The sequence below is a fragment of the Numenius arquata genome, chromosome 2 (genome assembly GCF_964106895.1).
Source record: "Numenius arquata chromosome 2, bNumArq3.hap1.1, whole genome shotgun sequence".
Taxonomy (NCBI): domain Eukaryota; kingdom Metazoa; phylum Chordata; class Aves; order Charadriiformes; family Scolopacidae; genus Numenius; species Numenius arquata.
Genome location: NC_133577.1, coordinates 82,319,530 through 82,345,646, shown reverse-complemented (window position 1 = coordinate 82,345,646; position 26,117 = coordinate 82,319,530). Strand labels below are relative to the sequence as shown.

General features: G+C 41.2%; 1 protein-coding gene across 1 annotated transcript; it reads right to left on the bottom strand.

Annotated features, from left to right (window-relative positions):
- Positions 1-592: 592 nt before the first annotated feature.
- Positions 593-21,129, bottom strand: USP44 (ubiquitin specific peptidase 44). Its single transcript, XM_074168306.1, has 6 exons — positions 21,069-21,129; positions 14,119-15,633; positions 4,472-4,670; positions 3,911-4,019; positions 2,912-3,117; positions 593-1,990 (listed from the first exon to the last, which is right to left on the bottom strand). Exons 2-6 carry the CDS (start codon positions 15,550-15,552, stop codon positions 1,791-1,793), a joined length of 2,148 nt encoding a protein of 715 aa, XP_074024407.1. The 5' UTR covers positions 15,553-15,633; positions 21,069-21,129; the 3' UTR covers positions 593-1,790.
- Between the last annotated feature and the right edge of the window lie 4,988 nt (positions 21,130-26,117).

The following is a 26,117-nucleotide window of genomic DNA, read 5'->3' as shown; positions in this document are numbered from 1 at the left end:
AGCAGATCCTTCAACCTGAGCCTGTTTTTCTGAATGTAGATTGCAAGGAAGGCGGAGAGTAGAGGGAGACATAGGTTATGGCTTCTTGAGATGCTTTCACATGATTAGTCTTTCACACAAAGAACTTGGAACTCTGGAACCATCATCAGCTGGGTTTTGCTTGGGTCTCTTCTGTTGTGACAGACATTTCCTCACCAGACAGAGCAGCAGAGAAGAAAAGTATCTGAAGACTGCATGGCCATAACAAGTAGATTTGTTATATCATCTTGCTTCAGCAGGTGGCCCTTGGCTTAAAAAACCCACCCAAACAAAACAAGGACTAAACTGCTTTTGCTCACCTAATTAGGATGAGCGCAAGGCAAATAAAATTTGAGATCTGAGGGCACTATGTGCTCACTGTAATATGGCATCTTGCAGAAACACAGAAGTTATAGGAAAAGTCAGGAATAAAAGCAGCTGTTAAATCAGTGACAGATAGCCAAAGTAGTCTTATAGTTAATGCCTTAACCCATGTTAGACAAAGTTTAAAAATAATTAAAATAAAATACTGTAACAATAACATAGGAACTAATTCCAGTACACAAATGGTTTTCTGTCCACATCAAGGCATTTTATTGAGGTATAAACTTTGCAGAAGATGAGGTAACAATTTGCATAAGACTTATGCAAAATAACTTCACAATTAAAATTTACTTGGCATTAACTACTCTATGTGGAGACTGATAATTCCTGCTTGTTGGATTCTCCTCAATGCACAGTTCTGTTAATGCTAGTGGTAGGGACCATGGAGAAGGTACAGCAGCTGGAGGTAAGGAAATCAGTCAGATTGAAAAATGCTTCATACAAGTCTTACAGCTTCTTTTCAGTGGTTTGTTAGAGATTACTGAAACATATGATGCTACAATTTAATGTAAGTTTGTCCAATGCAGGAAAGGAGGTGCTAATGTTCTTGTAGCAATGACAGTGGTGTGGGTGAGGGTGGTTTTGTTGAGGGGTTGTTTTTTAAGAATGCTTTTTAAGTTTTGGAATAAAAAACCCCACGTTGTCAAAGTTGGTACTTCGAATTTGGCACTTGAGTTTTAAGTTGTCAGACTTGTTAAGGCTAAAACATGGAAGTCTTGGTAAAGATACAGTCTTGTGTTTTTATACACTCCTCTTACATACTTATATAAGTACATGCTCCACTTCCTCAATTTCAGATTGTAAGAAATTCTATCAATGTATCTTTAGTGTAGCTCCCTTGAAGCTTGCAAAATAATTTCACTTTAGTCGTGAATAATATACAGAAAGTTTCCTACAAAAACTTCAGTTACTATTTGACATGTAAAACATTCCTTGCTGGTGAATGTTAATATTCTAAGACCTAGTAGCAATTCCTGCAGACAGTAAGAATCATGATATCATTAAAACTATACTATAAAATGTACAGAAGCATATATAGAAAGTTAACCAGAGAAACATCAGTTGCCCATTGAAAGTCATTTTTCTAAACCAATTCAAAAAGATTATCAAAATACAAAACCAGCTTTAAAAAACAGCCTGAGGTAAGAGTTAAATGCAAATAGCAATCTTTTTCTTAAAAAAATAGCTGTGTTGAAATTCTAGGTTACTTACTGTCAATAAAAACTTTTACTAACAATTGTAAAGAGTACTTTAACTAATACAAAAGTATATAAACATTGTACACGGATTCAAAGTAAAAAAGTACAATACTGTACTTTTAATTTCATTTCAAAATATATAGTTATGACAATTCAAACTTTTACCATACGCAGTTAACTGGCTTTGGATTAGCTGCTACTGTCGTCCATGGAACAGTCAGCTAATTCTGTGTGCTCCTGACTTTCAGCTGTGCTGGGACATGGTATTTTGCCATGTCCATTTGCCTGAGTAAGTCGTTGGCTGTAAAACAAAATGTAAGCTTGAGCCCTGCATACTTCTTCCATAGTGCACATGTTGAGTTTCGAGTCATTGCAGTGTACCCAAAATCCTGCAGTGAAGAAATACACAAAAAAGAGAGTCATCAGGACACTGATGTGAGGTAATTGCATTGTGTTTAATAATTAATTACTGAGTCTTATTTAAGAAGTTGTGTAGAAATTCTATACTATTTCAGTTGATCTACTATATTTGCCTCTACATTTTAAAACCCCAGCTTAGTTTTTTGTCATGGTTTAGCGCCAAGTGGCAACCAGGACCATGCAGCCGTTCATTCACTCTGTCCCCCACAGTGGGATGGGGGAGGAGAACTGGAAAAAAAGGAAACCTCATGGGTTGAGATAAAGACAGTTTAACAGAAGAGTAATGGAAGAGAAGATACCAGCAGTAATAATAACAATAAAAGAATATACAAAATGAGTGATGCAATACTGCCCAATGCTCAATTGCCCAGCCGGTCCCAAGCAGCGATTGGTGATCCCTGCCTGCTGGCCAACCCCAATTTATACACTGAGCATGACACCTATGGTATGGAATACTCCTTTAGCCAGCTTGTCCTGTCTATACTCCCTCTCAGCTTCTATGGGAAGCTGTAAAGGTCCTTGACTTAATCTAAGCATTACCTAGCAACAACTAAAGCAATATGTGTTATCAACATTATTCTCATGCTAAATCCAAAATACAGCAGCTACTAGGAAGAAAGATAACTCTATCCCAGCTGAAACCAGGACACTTCCTCAGATTTATGAGACTTTACAGCTGGTCTGTAAAGTCTCATAAATTGTTCAATTGTTCAATACAATTTTTGTATTGAACAAGCTAATACAAAAATTTAACTGTTTTGGTCTGCAGAACTGCAATTCTCACTCCAGGCAGTTCAGCTACAAGCGATTCCCTTTTGCGTTTGAGAACAGAGAGTAAGCTGATGAGTTTAGAATTACGAACACCCCTTTCTTTCACGGCGGGTTCCTACCTCCTTCTGAATTGTAGCAATAGGCAGTGTAGTGCCCTGAGCCAAAGCCTTTCCCGTGATGCATCACCACAGCAGACAAGTCGTAGATAAAGCAGTCAGGTAGAAGGGACTTGAGGGATTCTCTGCAGCAGTAAGGTTCCATGTTCAGCATTTGATCAAAATTAACATGTACGCCAATCTTCTCACGATGATTGCGTCCTGACCACCTGAGAAGTCAAATGAAAACTTACATGTTTTTCAAAGAAATAACACAGCATTCCGAATTATGTTTTAACATAACAAGTGTTATCTTCACTATTGTCTTGGTGCACAAAATAAATGCTAATTTGCACGCTTTTTTCCTAGGTTTCCTCTTTCACTTCTTTATTTCAAGACCTTTTCAAATGTGTTTATGGTACCTACTATTCTCATCTTTTGAAATATCCATCTTGAGATCTGTATAATGGTGAGTGGGAAGTACTTCCCACGTATTATATCTCATTGGCATTTCCCATTTGTTCTATTCATTTTCAGTTCCTTTGTATTCAGGACAGACTTTGTACTAATGTGTGGATAAGAGCTGACATAGATGCAGTCTCCACTTCCTTACACTCAGGCTAATCCATTAATGTGTCTGGTTATATGAACGTTATGTGAGATTTCCACTGAATACAATCTCGGTTTGTACAGTAGTGAAAATGAGCATTTGCTCTACCTGAAGATAACACAAGATTAATTTTTATCAACAGAGTTCACAGAGAGGTTAGTAGGTTTTGACTGAAAAGAAGGATGAAATAATTTTAGTATTAAAGTAGCAAGTAGTTGGAATCCAAAAGATCAATTCACAATTTATAGCGTGTCTTATTAATGTTTAAATTAAACAAGAAAAATAAGTTTCTAATAACTATTTCTCATCGTAAAGGGAAATGACACTGAAGCCAAAAGACATTGACCCCAAACAACAGAAGAGCAGGACTGAACTGGTCAGTTTGCAACGCTGTTTGTTGCGGTACTACTTACCTAAACCGTTTAAGATGTAATCTGAGAACCTGAGGTAGCCGACACACCATAAGCTGCTTCTGAGCTTCTGTGAGTATAACTGGTTTAGAAGAAAACTTCCTTCGTTTTGCTGAGGCATAACACACAGTTACACAATACAAATTTCGATAACAGCCTTGTGTTTCACTCTAAGATTATCCACCAAATTTGAGTATCCTTAAAAAGGATACACTCTGAGAGCCATTTTGCAAGGATTATTATATGATGCAAGTATAAAATACCTGTGGTCACTTAGGTTAGTCACCTTAATTTAAAAAGCTCATGGATTCTTCAGCTGGGAGTATCAGAATCCCCATTAATGTGTGATCAGACTTTATCGAAGAGAAGCATCACACTTTAAAACATCCTTTGAACAATTCCACCTACTAGATGGTGAGTAATAGCTGTCAAGTGGCCACACCAGGACTTCATTTGCAACATACTTTTAAGACTTTTAGTATTTTCCTTCCACACTTTCACAATCAGTTTACTTTATATTTTACACAGAGAACGTACGCATGAGTACATACTGCCTTTACTCACTGTTGCACTGATCACATGCATATATCTTTCCTTCCAAAGCTTCAGTTTCTGTAAACTTGGCCAGCATTTCTGTCAGCAGACATGGATACTGAGATGACATCTCCTTGCCGTTGCAATGATACCTCTCGGGAAACTCCAGGGATAGGTCCCAGAAAGGTTCTATGGTATTTGATTTATTGTCACAGGCAAGACATGTAACCTGTAAAACAACATTTCATCAGTTGCTTACACTCAAAAAAACTTCCTTTGCTAAAGTGTACCATAACATAACTCTAAAAATCTATCATTTTTTTTCCCTAGAGACAACCGATGCAACAAAGACGTAGTCATTTAACAGAAGAAATGATACACCTTCTTTCTTTTCTCTGAAGCAGCATGTCGAATACTGTTATCACAAATAGGTATGTGTTCTTATGTTTTACTGAGAAACAAAAGCAGTGTCAAAATGGTCTGTCTGGGACTGTCCAAGAGAAAGCAGCTGGTGGAGTCTCGGGAGTCTTTTCTCCAAAAAGAAACACACCAAAAGGAAAATTTACATGAAAGAAAGAAACTATAGTTTAGGTTAATTAAAAAAAAACAAAACAAAACAAAACAACCAACAACAAAAATGAAACCAAGAACACAACACACGGCTGGGGATTTTAAAGTCATATCCTTCTTACTTTGTAAGTCTTCCAGGGAAGCCTGGATTAGGAAGCACACTTCTTCAAAGAAAAATTAACAGGTAAAAATAATTTATTTCTTCTTTCAGTAAGTGGATCCATCGTCACACTAGGGAAAGGACAAGCAGTAAGACAACATAAATAAAATGTCAAGAAGTGAAGCGAGTCAACCTGGAAAATGCAGATAATTCAGCAGGGGACAATTAATTTGTGATAACATTCAGTATTTACGAAAGTTAAGTTAAAAGCAGTAACTCTTCTACGCTGGAACGCAACACATTAGGTGTTGATTCGCAATGCAGTTTCTAAAAGCCAGCTGAAGCTGTTTATAGAAGAGTGTCACATCATTTGAGTCTTCCTCCAAAGGACCTCCACCCTTTCACAATCCATGTGGATGAACACCATCTATTAACAGCTGACCTACGCAGTAGTGAAACTCTATTTAGATTGTAACAAGCATAGTTCATAAAGGCTACACAGAAATACCAGTAAATATCGTGTGTGCGAGAGACTAAAGATATGTTCACCTTGCTGTGTTCAATGCAACAAAGTACAATACAATCCTGAAGAGTAATTACCCGAGTTTTCTACTGTTAAGTGTATTTATTTGCTTATAAATTGCAGTTGATCACTTATTCAAGCAGCTCTAAATCTTACTGCTCTAGAAAAGACGCATTCTGAAAAATAAGTTGAATTTTAATTGGGCTCAGATAGATAGCTTTGACAAAACTTCCATAAGCATCCAACACGTTCCCACCCCCTTCCCCAACAATGAAACTTTCCCACCAAAAAAATAAAGGAATTCAAAATTTTCAGATAGGACCAAACTGTCAAGATCCTGTTATTTATCAGCTCAGAGTAACAGCCAGGTGTGATGAGACACCACCATTCATGTTTTACAGTAAATGGAATATCAAATACGTCCTTAAGTTTGCACCACACGGGTAAATAATTGTCAAATTAAATCTCTGTAAGCATGCTTCCTATTTAGGAAAATACCACAAGTTTTTTGGAACAAGTAATACAAAGATGTAATAATAAAGGAATGAAAATCCACAAGGGATCCAAATACTATTATTTCACAGGCACGCCTTTGTGTTGCTGTTCCACATAAATTCATTGTCATTCTCTTCAATCCGGTTAATAAGACTACACAGGAGTAAAAATACACTCGGTTTTGTTGAAGTGCTCCTTTATTTTCCTCTGGAGATTTACTGTTATGTAGGTATTCACCCTGCTTTGTCTGTTATTTCATCATAATTTATATATGGACAGATCTGCCACCTTATGGTACTTTCCTCCTAGGTGTTCTTGTGAGTAATTATTTAATGCATTCATTAGCTACAACAGCTTATACACTATCTATATGTTAGCTATCTAATGAGGATGTGCATTTGTGTACCAGCACACGTTTAGCAGTGGATTTTAGGAAAGCTGTTTGCTGCTTTAAGTTCTAAGAAGAAAACGCCACTGCCTTGTTCTTAGAAAACACAACTTTGAACTTACAGGGCAGAAAAGAGGAGAATCTTCTGTTGTAATTTACATTGACAGGAGCTTCTTTTGTAAGTGCTAACATCTGGCAACGTTTCAAAGCCACAAACTATTAGTAATTCAGAGCTGGAATCTAGACTTGGAGACAAAATGATATGTTTGGCCACAGTTCAAGCTAACTCCAGCATAAACACAGAATGACTAATAGATTTCTGCTGTACAAATGGGTGATTTTGTTGGGCCAGAAGTTTATTTAATTGACTAGTTACTTAAGAATTTGTTGCACATGAACGCACACTGAAGATTAACGGGCTCAGGATGAAGTACATATATGAACTCAGTATAGATAATTTTAACAACTTCTGAAGTTTTGAATTTAGTGTGTAATGTTAACAATCTAGGTTATTTTAATATCCTCTTTCTCAACTAGTTAATAAGTACTACCCTAAAGAAAAATAAAAAAGAAATCCAGCTTCCAATTTTTCCCTCTCAAAAAACCAAAAAAAGATAAACTCATGCTGCTTCTCATCTCGTCGTGCAACTGTGAGCAAAGCTGATTTGTTTTGACAAAATCCTGTACTGATGTAGAGCTGCACTTACTTCCTCAAATACAAGACACTCCTCCGCACTGTGACGCTGCAGCAAAGTTAAACTCTGAAGAGTTATCTGGGATTTGCGTACTTGCCAACAGCCAAGGGACATATTTGGATAAGCACACACCCAACCATATCAGCCCCAGTGCACTAACTGCTCCTCTACACACTCCCAACTCAATGGGAAATGAGAGGGAAATCAGGGCTGGAAAAAAAAAGTTGGAAGTAGTTTTCTTAGCCAGGCCTGAGTTTACAATTTGGCTTGCTCAACAAGTAGGAGGGTCCCTACCCTTCCATGGAATCCATCTGCACTGGCCCGTCCATCAGCACAGGCTTCATAACACTCCCATCACTACTCCTTCTGCCCTAAATGGGACTTCTTTATCTCACGCTCCACTACCATTCACACAGTACGAGTCAGATTTTCTTTTTGCATGAAAAGCACTGGAATTGTACAAACTGCTCAAAAGTTGATTGAACAAGATGTGAAGTTTTCATAAAAAACAAAACAAAAAAATCCCCAAACGTGAACTCAAAGGGCTGGCAAAAACTTTATGCGTCTGTCCAATGTAACTTTTTGTGGTGTGAGTATGCTCAAAGTAACAGGACAGTGACTTTGCTTGAGCAATCTGGTTAGTGACATTTATCTTTTTATGACTGTATTTTACAAATTCAGAGTTTGATTTCATCTCCCCTTTACATCCCACGATTGCTATTTTAAGGAGCCTTAATGCTGTCATTTATAGCAAAGCTATACGAGAAGCTTACATTAGAGCAAAGAAAGTAAATTACTGTTTTTAGCTAGTCTGGAATCTCTACCTTATGTTCTGCCCTGACCACCCTCTCATGCCTTGAAACAGGGGTGCTATATACAATTGTTTGGTTACAGCTCAGCATTCAATCATGGGCCAAAGGCCAGGCTGAAAGAGCTAGATCAAATTGCTTAATTCAAGTTAAGCATGGAGGCCACTCAGACAAGCATCATTGTGCCCACAATAATTTGATGGACAGCCACTGCCCCGGATGGTATTCAGACTAAATGCAGCTAAAGAAAATAGTTAACATATTGCTGCAGAAGAAGCCAACTGTTACCATCTCTGCTGTAATTCTTTGATTTTTAAGAACAGGAAGATGGCCAGTCCTGGTTTTGTCTTTCACTACTAAAGTTTTCACTATATGAGAAATATATAGAAAGAGTAGCAATTGAATTTTTCCAGAGCAAAGTAATCAAAGGGGACTTCTAGGATGCTGCTGTAATATGGAATTCCACATGACAGTCCATACTGTATTTATTCAGTTACAAAAATAACTAAGCTTTGTAATGATAAGCATACACCATCATCAAAATCATCTGTATCTGTTTAGCAGAATAACATAAGCATAACGATAGCAAACCGTGGTCTGTGATTCAATGGCCTCCTATGGATTAACTTCTTTTAAAATGTCGCCTTCATCTATTTGGAAGGCAACTTGACAACCATTTTGTGATTCAGGCAACGCATAAAAGCACAGAGACTAATACCAGGATACAGAAATCAGCATACAGGTCATGGATGGGCTAAGTGCAAATCCTCCTATCACCTACCTGAAGTTCTCATGGTTTTTAACAGTTTATTCAGTGTGAGACTTAATATACAGCACTGCACGATAGTCAGCCCCAGCATTCTCCCTCAAACTTTAACTCATAGCATACTACCCAAAACTGAAGGGCTTTAAAATACCCCAAAATTGCACATTTCCCCTTCTCTCAGACTACCTATCTTGAAATACACTGGGTGAGTAAGTAAATGAAGCAAGACTTACAAGGAGAATCACTGCCTTTTAAAACTTTACATGTAGTTTGCATACTACATTGGCTAGAAACTACTTCACACTCTAGGTCTTGACATGTTCATTTCTCTTCATTTCGCTGCACACTGTTCTTCTGCAGTGCTGAGTGAGGCTGGGGGGAGGCACATTGCTCAGATTTTGTCTGAAACATGATCAGGAAGTCATCAAACCACTTGGTTGCCTTTTTTTAAGTACGCCTAGAGATACCAAAAGCTAGTTCTTACTAGGCATCACTATAATAAATGGTGAATTATTGGGAAAAAACCTCTCAGTCTGTGATGATAGGTTTGTCCTAAGAAGAAACAGTAACTAATCACAACTTTGCTGTAGAGGAAACTCATTACTACACCAGCACAGGCACTGCTCTTCACTTGCACTGCTGTTGGGTGTTGCTGTAACAGAAATCTAGGCAGAGCTTTATGTAAGGCACCAGATTCAAAAGCAGTGGAATCCTCACAAAGACTTTTCAAAACCCCAAACAAAACAGTTTCTAAAGGGTTCCTTCCTCACCACTCCAAAAAGATGTTAAAATTACGTTGGCTAGGTATTTCTTTGATCATTTACATTAAATTTGAATTTAATCAACAGCACTCTATGAAGAAATCATCAACAACTATTTACTGCTTTGCAACATGCACCAGTTAAGTAAAACACTGCTTTCATAATTCAACATTAATTTTCTTCCTTGAATTACGTACCCAAGCAGCTTTCACATAAGTCAGCACAAACCTTATCTCTTCTCCTCCCTTACTGGGCCTTTTTTAGCGGCAGAAAATATCAACTGTCCTCCTCCTGCTTGCCTAGAATTAGAAACTACCCCTGATTAAACTAAAAGAACAAAAGGAGCTGGCTGATGGCACTGCAAGGTCATCTTCTACCTGGCAAGGTCATGGCAATCAGGGGATGTTCCTGAGAACAGGAAGAAAGCAAGTGTCACTCCTGTCTTCAAGGACGCTCTGGGGAACTACAAGCCAATCAGCATCACCTTCAGACCTACGGGGAAGGCTGATGGAGCAAAAAATTCCGGAAACCTTTTGCAAAGATATTAAGGATAAGATGATAATTGGGAGCAGATTAAGACTGATGATGGGAAAATCACAGTTGACCAACCTGATAGCCTTCTTCCTACAATGAGATGACTGGTACAGATAACCAGTGGGTAAATGGAAAACAGTGGATGTTGTTTATCTTTACTTCAGTGAGGCTTCCAACACTGCACCCCATAACATGCCCACAGAAAAAACAATTAAGTGCAGGCTAGATAAATGGACAGCAAGATGGAGTAAAAACTAAATGAACTGCCAGGCTCAACACATTGTGGTCAGCAGCATGAAATGCAGCTGGATCCCAGACACTACTGGTGTACCCCAGGGGTTGATACCGGGGCCAATTCTGTTAAAACCTCGGCGAGTTTGCAGATGACACAAACCTGGGTGGAGCATCTGATACAGCAGAGGGTCGTGCTGCCTTCCAGAGGAAGCAGGACAGGCTGGAGAAATGGGCCATTTCTGAGATGGAGGCTAATCTCCTTGAGCTCTTGAAGTGTACTTCAATGATTTGTGGATCAGTATGGGTCAGTTTACCAGTAGCACATAACTTCATAGTGTAGTCAGTATTTTGCTCTTTTCTGATTGAAGGATTAAGGACAGGAGACAGTACCTCCCACAAGAGTACAAGCACTGAGAGACTGGAAACAACTAGGATTTAAATATACATACTGGCATTTGCTTGCAGTCTCAGTGGGGCTGAGAGGGATGAGCCACTGCTCCAGCAGATCTGCCTCTGAAAACATAGGTTTACAAGATACAGACTCCTTTGCCCAGTAAGTGCTACAGCACAACCTTCTCCAGGTAGTCACTGGAGAAATACTGGTATGTGAAAAAGGAAGGAATAGAGGGGAAGGGTTTTGTAGCTATATATCCTATCTTTACTTCCCTTAGATGTACTGGGTATTGAATTTTCACAGTTTGTACTTCAGAGTAAAAAGCCGTAACCCTAAAAAGGGTATTGGAATAAATAAAAAAAATTTTTAAAAATTCAAGAGGAAATCCACTCATGCTATTCCTGGAGTTACTCACTACCTGATCTGGTATTCCATAAAATAGTAAAGGATTTCAAGTAGTAGGTGAAGAAGACTTACTTTAGATCAGCTGAGAACATAACAAAACCCACTAACTCATATAAAATGTGCAATTGTTTTGACATCACCTAAAGCTTTTTCTAGTTACCAAAAAGCAATCTGCGTAAGATTCTCACACACCCAATCTTCTCTTTCCTTAATCCTAAATTCAGTTGCAGTGCTGAAACAGGCAGCCATTTCAATAGCAACAGACTGATTGCAAACTCCAGTTTATGGCTTCCCTTCAAGTTAAAATAGAACAGCTACAAAAAAAAGGGGAAAATGTTTTATTGCACATGCGAAAGCCATGTGAAACCTAAGTAAACATACAGCTTATCTGGATTGTAAGTGATCCTCTGTGTACTGTATCAAAAGGAGTTCACAGTATTCATGAAGTTTGAAGGTCAAGAATATTGATTCTACTGCACTTGAGTATCTCACAGAATCAAGTATTTTTAACTAATGTTTTCAATAGTAAGGATAGTAAGTGTAACTTTTTAGTGATACTAAAATGGAAAGCATCCGCACACAGGAACAAGCTTCTCAATTCCTCTTATTCACTGAATTAAGATGTAGCTTATTAAATACTCTAGACTAAAATCTAAAAGCAGCAGGCTAAGCTCCCATTATCTTCCAGAGATAAATCATCATACTGTTACAGCCTATAGGTAGGTAAAGTTAAGATAAAGTTAAACCTACAAGGACAAAGCATACACTCCTTTTTTTTTTTAAGACCTAACGTTGTCAAAGGTGTGACAACATAGCAAGAAGTCTCATATTTTTCTTTGGCCCTGTACAGATGTTTCCTTGACTTTTTTGTTAACTTCATTATAGCAGTTCATGCCAGTTCTGATAAATGCCTAGAGAAATCACGATGCAGGAATATTATTGAGGAGAGGAAAATAATTGCCTAATAGAGTTTTTAAAGCTCATACTTCCGTGTGCAAACACCAGCAACTGAATCATTAAGAGGACCTCAATATATTTCACTGAATTTTTAGAGTTGGAAGGGACCATAAAGATCATCTAGTACAACTCCCCTGCCGAAGCAGGAATTTTATTTTATCAAGGAAGAAATGTAAATCTTCTGGGGTTACCTTTCGCTTTTAATACTTCTCATACTCAAAAGTGCTCATGAAGACTAAACTGAAACAAAGGAGTGGCAGAAGACAAAGGGAACATTAGGAGGTAAAGTGCTGGACACTGCCAGTGGGAACTGCCTAATGAGCCAGGGGAAAATTACTACAGATAACAGCCTCTGTTCTCCTTTCCTTGGTCCTCTCACTCTAGGCATTCTGAAGTTCATCAAGGCTGTATTTTGCATACAGGCATTGACCAGCTGCAGTAAAAGAGCTGTGTATTGTAGTCACAGAAGTCACGGGATAGCTCAAAACTGTTTTAATTCCCTTTCAGTCTTATTCGATGACACTTCTCACTATTCCCCTCCCTGGTTTCAGGAAGGTGGGAGGGTTTCTAGTCACAAGCCTCCTCACATAACAAAGCTAAAAAACATGTGAAAGAAGTGGTGCTACTGAAATAATGCTTGTGTCTTCAGAGCCTTTGAAAATTCTTCCAAAAAGTGAGCCCTGTAAGAAGACTTAGAATGCAACCAAGCCTTGTCAGTATACTTCAGCAATTACTTTTACTAACAAAGTTACTATTTGGGAGAGGAATGTGATTTTCAAATAAAGCTTTAATGAGGTAATATACCAGACACTTGTATTAGCGCAACCCTGATACAAGATATGTTTACTACCCTGAGGAAAGGAAGTATGCCAACAGAAACGCTCTTACACTGGGCCAAATGAAAGGCAGAAGATGATCTGGTTTTATTAGTAGATATAACAATTTCTAGTACTTATGCAAAATCTAAGATGACCTAAAAGCTATCGTGCTGCAAACAGCCCTGGTTTTAAAAGTCCTATTATCTTATTATAAAGTTTATAGATATCATAGCAGTAAACAATCCTAACATAGTCAAAAACCACTTAGATCTCTAGCTTCACATACTAAAAACATTAAGCCATCAATCAAACAGAATAATGGGAACATCCACATTTTTTTTAATTTGTATTAAACCTCTACTCCTTCACACAACATATCCATTAAATGCTTCTGCGCTCCTTCAGTAATGTGTGCATCCATAAAGACCAATTCCAGGGGGCTAAGACTTTCTCAAACCCTGGTCCTGCTGCAATTTGGTTAGTTTTCAGATTAATTCAAACAGCATTTGTTTGTTCAGCCAGTTCTCAGACGTTTGCACGTGCACACAGTTGGGATATGCATAATAGTAAATGGACACGCTGAAGTACTTAACAGGAAGCCCAAAAGAAGCAAAAAGGAGAGTAGTCAGGCAGAAAAAAAGGAAAACAACTGCCACCTCCACCCCACAGATTTGGTTCCTGTGTTGACAAAACCTTCTATGTCTTTGTAACAGAAAAAAAAAGTATTAGTAATCCCATACATTGCATCATGACAGGCAACTACTCTGTAGTAATGAATCTCAAATTCAAGCTATTTACTGAAATAATACTCTGCTTGGCATCCATTACCTAATCAGTTTCCACTTAGACGAGATTAACACCTGCCTTCACACCTTTTATCTAGTATCACTATGGTGATAAACTAGATGCTTATAATTGTAAATTCTTTATTCCTGCAAATTAGTTACCCAATAGCAATGTCAGGTGTTTCTCAGTAGTTGCTACGGTGTGCTTTAAAATACCAAATTTAACACTTATGTTTATCAGGTGACTCGTCTACTGAAAGTTTTAGTAGTACTGTTGTGGTTTAGAAATGACCTTTCTTCTGAAATTGTGTTTATTATACGCTCCCTATCCCCCCTCAGGAGTTATAAATGTATTAACCTTTTAAGTATGCCCATCACTGACCAGTATAAATTCATAACTACAAATCATTACACACTTTTAAAAAAAATATCATAAAACATACCTGACTTAATAGCTGTCCATGAAAAATGTTGTTAACCACATTCAAAACCTGTTTTATAAGTTTTCTTTGAGAAGCAGGGATGAGAGCTGGGTATCTGGTCCCCGTAGTCTCCAATTCCTGCTGCACTTTATCCAAAAGTTCACAGAGAAATTCCTGAGCGTCTTGTTGGGCATATCCTCTGAAAGCCGGAATTAGTCTCCACACAGAATGAAGCATGGCAAAAGGAGACACCAGTGCCCATTTGCCAGACCACATAACTTGAAACAGAGTATGCAGCTCATGACAGAGAGAAATATGCTTTGAACTGGGCTCCCTGGGCTGAATAAGTTCCATATTTCTACTTTTTGATGCTCCTCCACTTAATCCAGAGGATAAACTAGGCCGCCTCACAGAAGAGGATCCCTTTACTTTCTCTTGGTTCTCATTCACATGTAATGTTGAGGCAGCTACTGACAGGTGTTTAGACGAAGATCTAGTTTTACCATTAGTTGCTGTTGCCAGCAGTTCCTGAGTTTGGTTGAGATCAAGCTTTAAAAAGCATTCTCGAAAAATAAGTAAGTGACTTAATACCTGCAGGATAGAATTCATATAGCATGTATTTCCCAGGTTTCTCAGTCCTGTTACCCCAGGAGTCACTGTGGGCCTTCGTTTAATTGGCGAATCACTTATTTTTTTCAATCTTTCTTCATCTGAGGTATACGTTTTTTCTGACTCTGCCACATATTTGATACTCTGTGATGTTTTTTGCAGGCAGGGTGCTGTTTCTGAGGACATTCTAATCTGATTTTGTAAACGACTGCTCTTTCTTGGAGGCATCTTTTCCATCTCTGCTTTCAATTCACGCTTTCGTTCTTGTCTTCTCTTCCTAGCTTTGTCCCTTCTTTCCTCTGCTTCTTCCCGACGCCTTTCTTCTTCCAAAATCTTTTTTCCAGTAGGTGTCAACTCAAACCATGATCTGAATATTTTGCCCAGGAACGCACGCCGTCGGTGCCAGAGAGCTGTGAACATGCGATCTTCATTCCGAAGCAAGGCTTGGGCACCACCATGTGAAAGGTAAGAATCATCACTTGTACCCATAGAACGCAAAGTCCTCCCACTCCGAGTAGTGCACTCATAGTTTTGACTCTTGATTGCACTTAATGTGCTTCGCAACAGTTTCAAATCACCAGTTGCATTATCATTAAGAACGTAATCATCACAGAGATAACAGAAAACATACAGCTCGTTTACTTCCAATGCCACTGGGTGACTGCTCTCCTGAAAGTGCTTTAGTGCATGTTCTTCAATGTATCTTCCACACGCCACGTGCGAGCAGCTGAGGCACGCCCACACGGATTCTGTCGTATTGCAGTCCACGCAGTGCCACTTCTGAGGATTCAGAATGGAGTGATCTTGGGCCAGTCGCAGACGTCCTACGTGCTTACACTTATCCATTGTTAAAACCAAAACCGCAGCGACACGCTGGCAAAACACATCATCCAAACTATTTTCTGTCCATGATACTTCAATCTGCAACTAAAAAAAGAAAAAGTTATGAGTTACAGTTCATAAATACCCAGCTGTATCATTTTTACAGATCTCAGCATTATTAAACTCATACTTGAGGTTACAATCATGATTTCCATCCAACTAAGTCCCACCAAACATATAAAAGCAATGTTATGCAGAGCCACAACCAACTTTATCAACATTATCAACAGCAGTTTGATGTTCAGACTAAATGGTCTGATTATCACTGTTTATATTCCCAGTACCTTCTGGCTCAGGACTGAAGCATACTTGCTACATTTAGATTAGGCCTGTTTTTTACAAAGGAGCGCTGATTTAGTTTGAAGACATGTTACAGAGTTTGGGTACAAACACAACTTAAAATGGGGCAGACTGCCCAGGGAAGCTGTGGCTGCCCCATCTCTGGAGGTGTTCAAGGCCAGGCTGGATGTGGCTTTGAGCAACCTGGTCTAGTGGGAGGTGTCCCTGCCCATGGCAGGGGGGTTGGAACTCGATGATCTTTAAGGTCCCTTCCAACCTAAACCATTCTATGATTCTAAAATGCCTCTATTAATTCTATCCCTAAACATACAGGTGCACAAGTGCAAAGTTCACTTAAATTTATTATGTTTACACAGTGCCAACAGTTCAGACAAACGAGGCTTTATACAACTCAAACCCGTAATTAAACCACACCTTTAATTAAATCACTGCACCTTTGTGCTCAGGCAAGACCATTGTACCGCTGCTTTCTACAATAATACATCTTCAATAAGTACATTTTAACATATCATCCTAAAATCTCTGAAAGAAAAAGAGTTACTTGGAAAAGCAGAACTTGATTTCTTCATAAGACAAAAATACCATTATATATTTACCTCAGTTGCTGCAAACTTTATAAAAACCTGCATTTTGAACAGATCTTCCTAATCTGTATCTTCAAAAAAATCAGTTAAAAATTTGGCTAGCATTGGCTTACATTCTTTACTAAGTTTATGTGGTAGCATTTATTTGTTCAAAGCTGCTGTATTTGGTTTATGTAAATGCACCTAATGGGAAAAAGCAAACAGGCAGGCTCTGACTAACTAAAATTAAAGAGACAGTGATTCATTCATTATTAAGTTCTACCATCTTTCCTTCGACTATGTCTAGTTGAGAGATCACCTAGAGAAAACTGATGTGTCAGGAAGTGCTTATATTTGATCTCGGGTGTTCATGCCCACGATGTCAGCGACTAGAAGGGCTAAATAGAACACAGCACCAGTACCATTACACACAGTACATGCCAGATGAAACGATTACCTCATCTGAGGAGTACCAAGGGTTTGTCAAATATCCAGGCTATGCCAAGTGAGACAAGTTATGCTATTACAAATGCATGCATACTGTGGAAGTGGCCTAAGACTGCAGAACATCAAGGCGCAGGATTCTATGTTTTACAGATAAGTAAACCATGCTACAAAAATACTGAGTGATTTAGACAACTCTGGATAGAACCCAAAATATTATATTCCAGCTATTATCCTTGAATATGCTAATATTTATCCAGTTTTATAGTTCTGAAATACACAAGAATAGGTTACTCAATTTAGAACGGATGTCTAGGTTAGTATAAGCAATAGATTGAGGGAACCCTAACATACAGTGACATGACACCACTAAAGAAGGGAAGAAGGTAAAAAGTTGCAGCTGGATAGGAAAGCAGCTTTATTTTTTATCTAGTACTTAGATAAAACTGTACTTAAAACATTTAACAAAAAATGGCTTTGATTGGTTAACCGGCCCATGGCTAGTGCCTTTTAAAAATGTTACAGATACCAGCATAAAAGCTTTAATAACTCTTTGAGCACATAGCCAGTACCCAGCACTGCATGTGTTGTGTATGTCTTACTCTGCAACACAGAAAAGGTTGAGACAACTGTAGTGAAACTAGTAACTGTACACAGTTTTACACGCCATATTAATGATTCTCATTCAATTTATTTCAGAGTTGTCTCCAGTTCATACTCACTGCACTGAAGAATTTCAGGCGCCATGACCTCTGGGTACCCATTCAGTAATTCCCAGTTTAAGTACCAGCCATAGTGTATTACGGGAAGTCAAGATCCCTTGTGTGCTATGGTCAACAGATCACAAAAATAATGGCTTGCTGAACTTTTTCAGCTTGCTAGCATCCATAACATTCCTTCTAAAAGGTAATCTATTCATAGGCTGCTAATGAGATTCTTTTACAAATAGTCGTGCATACTAATTAGCTTTTATACTGTATTTATAAATAAGACCAGTTATGTTATCCCAGGTCTTCTCTTACTCTGACAATGTGTTTTCCACATAGCTGTTTTTTAACACTGATAAAATTCACATAAATTTCAGAGTAGAACTGTTTGTTAATTCTTCCTGGAATACTAAAGTAATAGATATGTAAAATGCACTGCAACAATTAAATATGGTAGACAGGACTTTAAGTGACAAGACTCATCTTTGTGTTTTGGGGCTAACAGAAATAGATTCTCCTGCATAACATATTAGTAACAGACCTTTCCAGCAGGCCAGAAAACAACACTAAACCCTGCCTTCCCACAGGGCTGTCACATACAGCAATGCTGCCAGTCAGAGGAGTCTGAGAGGTCAACCCTTTCTGGTTTTGTCAAAGACACTTTGTAAACACTGTGCCCTTTTCTTTTTTTCCTCCTTGTTAATATTATGTGGTCAGAAAATTTGTTTTTCTCCATTTTAAAAATATTATCTAGAGTGAAACTACTTACACGCCTCAATGTAAGCAGATATTGGGCTGAGGACAAAAGAAGTCTGCTGATTTCAGGGCGATCACCGTGTAAACCAGGGGTTGCACAATCAAGCTCTTCATGCAAAAGCAACACGATTCTACGAAAGCGCAAGATCAGCGCCTTGAAGAGAAAAAAGCTAAAACCTCAGCTCCCCCACCAGCAACCAAGCCAGCATGACATTTTTCCCACCTACGTCGATGTGTGGAGAAAGGAGATGGGGGTAGAAGGGGGGAGGGGGAGGAAACATCTTGGCATGGGAGAAGTCTTCCTTTGAAAAAAATGCGAAGAAATCAAAATGCAGAGTTTGGTCAAAAAACCAGAAATATCCAAAAAGACTGTGAAAAATCCAAAAGTACAAAACTGAGACCAAGAAAACTTCAGCTGAAAGCCAAGCAGGACACTGAAAGCATAAATGTTTTAAGATGTGGAGCACTAAAGCACTGAAACTACATCAAATCACAAAATTTAAAAACTTTACCTTAGAACCAAGACATGGCAAGATAGAATAGCTCGGGGAAAAAACAGGAGTGAAGTAACAGATAATGGTGGAAGAAAGCTAAAAAAATTACTGCATACTTATTCCCACGCTTACTAGAAAGCTGCAGCTGGAATAAAATAGTACCGGCAAACGTTCCAACGTTAAAATTCCCTAAAGAAAGTTATTCAGCACTAGTTCCTGCATTCTTCTTCCCGAGGTTCAGTTCTGTGCACACAGACAAAGAAACCGTGAATTAGTCGACCAGCACTTCAGAGATCAAGCCCTCCTGTATTCCTAGCACAAACCTGAGCTCAAGTAGTAAGCAAAATAACAAGTATTAACATACAGAATAGCACTACTGAAAACATTAAGTTGTCTGGGAAAACAGATATGCAAAATCTTTTCTTGTGCCAAACTTTCACAAGCAAGAAATAAAGATATATGGAATAGGATTTTTTTTTCATTGAACCTTTTTTCAACCTTAATGACATGCTCGTTTCTTTAGTTTCACTGAAGAATGGCTGGCAAAGTGTACACTTTGGGGTAACTCATGAGCTGAAAAGTACTCGATGTTAAAAAAACAACTTATAAGTCAAGAAAATGTTTTTCTCCCATTTGTGTTTCATGTAAACAAGAAATTAAGATTCGTCTTCACAGCTGATAAATTTTAAAATTGTAACTCTAAATAGAAACAAAAGGAAATCTTTTCCCCTTACTCACTACTTTCGTAATTAATTGCTTGGCATATAAATGGAAAAAAACCCCAAACAGTCTATCTCAAGCGTTAGACTAGAAATGCAGTACATACTTTTACTAATATATATACACACACGCTGTGCTCTGTGGGCCATTAATATTCTGGCTTTTAAATCAGATGACAGATCCAGGTTCAGAGTACCTGTTTCATACGAAAAAACAGGAATCATGCGTACCTAAACAACTGAAAGTTTTAGATAATAAGTATGCTAACTAGAAGGCTTTTCTGCTTTCTTAAACATTTTTTTTTTAAAAAAACAACCCAAGAAAACATTGATGTGCATAAATTCACGCTGCACCACAGTCCTGCGGGCATAACAGTAAGACACAGAAATCAAAGCAGCACTTCAAAAAAAGAAATTTTGTAAATGATTTCCGACTTTTAACAAAACAGCCTTTGAAAAGAAACCCTCCAGCCGCCCTTCTTTGGAGCCATAGAGATCGTCCTTTAACTTTTTTTTCCTCTTTTTTTTTGTCGCCAGCTAAGGGATGTGCATAGAGCACAGCCAGGAGACCAGCCACCGGAGCAGCCTTACACCACTCGGTGTCTCTCATTGCAAATAACCGCGCCGCATTTCCTGCAGTTGAGAGTTCAAGGTAAACAAATAGTTCAGATTGAAGCACTGCCACAGAAGCATGGAAAACACGGCGTTTCTTATCACTTTGGATTTTCACGCGGGGAAAGTTCTTCCCGTTTAGAAAATTACGCATCTCCGACTGCTCCGACAGCTCCTCGGACAACGCCTGGCTCCCCCGCTCTGACAGTAACTCCGAGTGAAGCACACCCCATCTCAGTTCACCCGTGGGCTGGATGCCGGAGGGTACGAGCCTGCCCACGGCCGTTTCGACCGCCCCGGCCCTTCCCAGCGCCCCGCGGCATGGCGCGACTCCTCGCCTCGAACCGACAGCCCGCAGCGGCAGCCGCCGGAGACCCCAGCGGCCCGCCCGGCAGCCCTGACACCCACACCCGCCCTTCCCTCTCCTTTTTCCCCGGCTGTACCTCACCTCGACGCCTCTCCGACCCCTCCGGGATGGGTGAGGGGACCAAGAGTCTTCGTTCGTGTCCACCACCACCGTGGGGCCCGGTCCCCTCACCCGTCCCGGACGGACACCCCGGCCACACACCGACCGCGGCGGGATCGGACGGTCCCGGGGGCCGTGTTTCCCCGCCGAAGCCATTGGCACGGCCGCCGCCCCCTCACCCCGGCGGCTCCCCCGGCCCCACGCCGTGCCCGGCTCGCTCCCGCGGCAACTTGTCCCCTCCGCAGGTTGCCCCTCCGTGCGCACCGCGCCGCCGCTCCCCCCCAGGGGAAGGAGTACCGCCGTCCCCCGCCGCCCACCTGCCCTCCCCCGTGGGGCTCCCTCCGGCCGTCCCCGGGCGGCGCGGGCGCAGAGCCGCCGTCCCGTCCCGTCCCGCTCCCGCCGGCCGCCCCCGCACGCACCCGTCACCCGCCGCTGCCGCCATCTTGGGCGCCCCGAGCCTCAGCCTCCTCGGAGCGGCCCCTCGGCGACGTCAGCGCCGCGCGGAGGCCGCCCCCCCTTGCTCCCCATCCCCCCTCCCGCCCGGCTCGGGGATCCCCGCTCCCTCAGCCGTGGGGGAGCCGGCGTCGGGGAGGAAGGACCCGCTGGGACACAAGTGGCGTCGAGCTGGCGGGGAAGCGCCGGTAGGCACCCCCTCACACACACACACCCCCTCACACACACACACACCCTCCACGGCCGTGCCGTGCCGTGCCGCCGCCCCGCACCCACCTGCCGAGCGCGGGGCGGGAAGAGCCGATCGCCATGTGCCGGCGGCGGGTCTGTCACCGGATTTGTAGCGGCAACCCGAGTCCTTCCCCGCCTCTCCTCCCACCTCCCCCGGCTTCCCCCGCCCGCCGCCGCCGCTGGCCGGGCCAAGCGGGCCGGTCCCGCGGGGCCCGGGCGCAGGACGGCGGGTGGCGAGCGGCAGGGCCCGCTGCCCTCGCACCGCGGGCGGGCGCCGGGCTGAAGCGGGCGGGCGTTCGAGGCCGGTTCCCGAGGGACCGAGGGGCTCCTTCTGGCCCCCCGGCCTGTGCCCGCCGGGCACCTGTTTTCCTTGCGGCCGGTGTACAGCTACCTGAGAGGAGGCTGTAGAGAGGCGGGGGTCGGTCTCTTCTCCCAAGTCACAGGCGATAGGACAAGAGGAAATGGCCTCACGTTGCACCAGGGGAGGTTTATATTGGGTATTAGGAAAAATTTCTACACCGAAAGGGTTACCAAGCATTGGAACAGGCTGCCTAGGGAAGTGGTGGAATCGCCACCCCTGGAGGTATTTAAAAGACAGGTAGACGTGGTGTGCAGGGACATGGTTTAGTGATGGGTTTTGTCAGTGTTAGGTTGATGGTCAGACTCGATGATCTGAAAGGTCCCTTCCAACCTGGACAATTCTGTGATTCTGTGCAGCTAACCAGGAAGGAGATGGGTCTTGAGCTTGCCCATAGCGGGTGTCCTTCTGGTTTTCCTTCCTACGTTTCACTTGTGTTTGGTCTTTGGTGGCGTCGTCCTTGTTCAGCCAGAAGACCTCTGTTTCCCCAGCAGGCCAAGTGCAGCGATTCACCTCCGGGGCTCACGGGTGCTGCCAGGAGACATTTCTGGCCCCGCTGGTGCCTGGGGTCTATGTGCCAGGACGTGACCATCAAACACACCATACAGGGGAGCTCAGGCTCCTTCATGTCTCTCTCTCTGGATGCTGTTTGTGGAAACTTCTGCCAGGTAGCTCATAAAAAAAAAAAATAAGCGCTCTTATCAGGCCCCTGTTGCCCATCTATCGAGTGCTTTTTCAGTCTCGGGTTTCATTACAGAAACTTAAATAGGCAAAAACTTGTAAACTCACGTCCTGCAGATGTCCGGTTTTGTAAATTTGAAGTGTCTTTACACTGTTTCTTTTAAAACCAAAGTTTCTGAGATGCAGCCAGCTCTTTTTAGCTGCTTTCCAGTTCTACTTGTCCTGGACTGAGTTACCTTACACTTGGGCATGCCTTCTGCTCTGCCCCGGGACGCGCTGGGCACCCACACACAGGCTGCCTGTGGGGGGGGCAAGAGGTGTTTGGTGAAAACTCTCTCCTGGGTGGGCTGATGTTGTTTTTTTGGCATCCATGCTCAAGCAGGTTGGCTTTTGGTTTATGTGAACCTGCCCAGAAAGTCAGTGCAGGGTGCTGCATGTGATTGCAGAATGTGTTCATCGTGTGTGTGTGTGTGTGTGTGTGTGCACTGCTGCTTAGCCACGATAAACAAGCAGTGCTTTGATGCAGAACATGAGCACTTCAGATCCCCCCTCTCTCGATTTGGATCCATTAGGCATCAGGATGTTTTCATGACGGCATCAAAATCTCACACATCTGTTTCTGTGTTTCTAATTGTGTCATTGCAGAAAATGTGTTTCAGTTTAAAACTTGAAATGAAATCTATAGGCCCCAGTTGTCTCAGCTCTCCTTCAGTAGTACTTTCCAGTTCTTGCTGTTTCTAATGAGACTGCTGAGGTGATGTTAGCAGGATGTAGCCAAGAGAGACACAGTTCAATTTTTCTGCAGGGTCACTTTATCATGGTGCTTTTGGAAGGTCATAAAAAGTGTACAGATAAAGTAAACTTGCCAGGCTTTTCTCATGATTCCAACATATTTCTAACTTGTAAATTTAAAGTGAGGAATACTGTTGCCTCATCAAAATATTAATGAAAACTCTTCATGCACAGTGATTACATGTATTTCCACATCCCTCTTAGGTGTTTTTAAGACAACTTTCACAATTTTCAAATAGCTATATTTATTTCTGTCAAGTTACTACCTCCTTCTTTAACAGTAGCAGTTTTTCTTCAGTCATAAAGAAACTAACTCTTCCGTAGTGATACATCACTGGAATCCCCTTACAATATTCTCACACTCAATATCTAAATCCAGTTCTGTGTGCATATCTGTCTGCTGGCTTAGGTGGATGTTGGATCTGCTTACGAGACCAGACTGACTCACCATCCCTACTGGAACCTCTTCAGCTGCATTGGCAGGCTGCCTTCACCTGAGCTCCTCAGCCCCCGTAAGTCTCTAGAGGGGGAGAGGCCAAGCTCTGGATGGCTCAGGTCTTGTCCTTGTGGTCCAGGTGGATGAAGTCTAGGTGAGGTTTGGGGTATTGCCATTCAGGACCCTGAGAGGTAATACCAAATCCTGGTTTTCCTAAGCATCCAGGGAGACTTTGATCCTGGGCTGCTGACAGGAAAGCTAGGGCCAGCAATGTAAATGGGAAATGGTGGCACTCAGCCATGCATATGCTTAGCCCCACTCCAAAGCCGATTACTCATCCAGACGCAGCCTGAGGCCTTGTCACCAACGCCCTTTATGCTCTAGATGGCCACTTTGAGCAGCCATTCCCAAAATGATTATGATCCTCAAAAATTCTTATTTATTTGTGCTATTTTTATGCCTATCTTCTCTCTAATGCACAGTGCTACTCCTTTCTCTTTCACTAAATAGTGCCTATCTTTCAAAATACTGTTCTAGTGATAACAGAGATTTGCCCTGTCTCTGCTATTTCTGCAGTATCTGATTTAACACAGAATAAAGTTCCTCTTTTTTTTTCTTTTTTTTTTTTTTCCTGTGTGGGTGGGTTCCCTGTGTTAGTGGACAACATTTCTCCTGATTTTCAGTAAGCACACTTCATACCCTTACGGGGTTAGGGCAGCCTTCAATCTCTGTTCCTGCCACATTGGCTAATCCATTGCAAAGTATTGATTTGGAATTGAAATTTGGCTCCGGCTTAATAGGCAAATCACTGAATTGCTATGTGCTGGTGTTAACATATATATCCTGCTTCATGTGTGCCTTTAGTGACATCCCACTTAACGTTTTTCACCTTCCTTTGACCTTTCTCACAGTCATGTATTTATTCTCCTAAATAATGGCCACATTAAAAACATGCAAGGCTGGTAAGAGAATTCCTGAGCCTTAGGGACACACATAAGACCCAGCTCCTTTCCACCATACAGACATTACAGCTAGAATGTTTGTGATTTATTGAGACAGCCAGAAATTGATTTCCCAAATGTAATTTAATTTTAAATTCATTGGGCATTTATGAAAATGCATGCCAGATATATAATATATTGTCAAGAAGCAAGCAAATTTAATAAATCCCTAAAAGTAATGTAACCTCATATCTTCCTATTATGTATAAAAACATTCTCTGGAGGGGAAAACACCAACTCTGACTCAATGTTAAAACCTTTACAATACAGCAAATAGTTTTAATGTATTTTTTAAATGGTCCCTAGCATTATATACACTGTGCATTACTTACACTGTTTGCACTTACTGCATTAATAAAACTGAAAAAATATTTACGTAGTCCCTTTGATGGATGAAGACATCGTAAGCTGTTATTTCAAATAAGGCATCTAAACTTTTACAAATGCCTGCAATTTTAAATTTCTGTCAAACATAAACATAATTATAAAACAGTAATAGGTTTTGATACTCCAGAACAACAGAGGGGTAGGTTAACCAAACCTTCTGCATCCATCTGAAAAGAGAGTTGATGTGACACAGCCTATCAGTGAAGACTGGATGCAGAGGCATCTTTGTCTCCACTAGGCTTGGGTCTGGTTTTGTGGTTTGTATGTTCAGAGCTGGTGAAAAGGGCGAGACAAAGAGAAAGCCTTATGTGAGGTAAAGGAATGAAAAATGAGCTTTAAATAAATATGGAGCCAGCTTTCACTCTTGCTGATGTGAACACTGTTAGTTGTTTGCAGCACCCCAGTTAGGATTGGTGCCCCTGCATCCTGACGCTGCTTGCAGGGTATGATGTCACCCTGGCAGCCACACTGCTGGGATGTGAGGTCACGTTTGTCACCATTCTGGTCTCAAGTTGCCTGCATCCACAGTGCTTGCACCAGGAACTGTTTTGAGTTCAAGCTGCTCCTATATGAAATTTCTCCTCCTGGAGAGCCAGCCGGCTTCCCTGAAGTGCAAGGCAATATTGGTGATCAGGAAATTTGTTATTTGGCTTTTACGACAGTACAGACATGTCCTGTGTAGACATAAGCAGATGGGGCTGCCAATATGGAGTTAATTACACATCTGAGGCACAGAAAATAGATGGGATGAGGGGACCGATAATAAATCACAAAGTTGCATATATTAATACAAGCAGCTTGATGGTTTCCAGTTCAGCTCTAGATGATAAATAGAAAAGTTGTGGGGTTTTTTTTCTAAAACAGTGGGAGCATTTTAAAACAGCACATAACAAGGAGAATCTTGGAAAGCTCATGTAAAAGCTTGATACACATATGCACCGGTATTCGCATGTTTGGGGAATGTTTGCATGCTTACCTTCATGCAACATCTGTACTGGGCATTTGTTGTGTTGCCATGTGTCTTGATACAAACAGAATACCTTAATTTATCTATAAACAGATTGAGGACTCAAAAGAGAAATTCTCTGTGTGTGCAACCCTGAAAATGACACATGATTTTCTCCAGCTC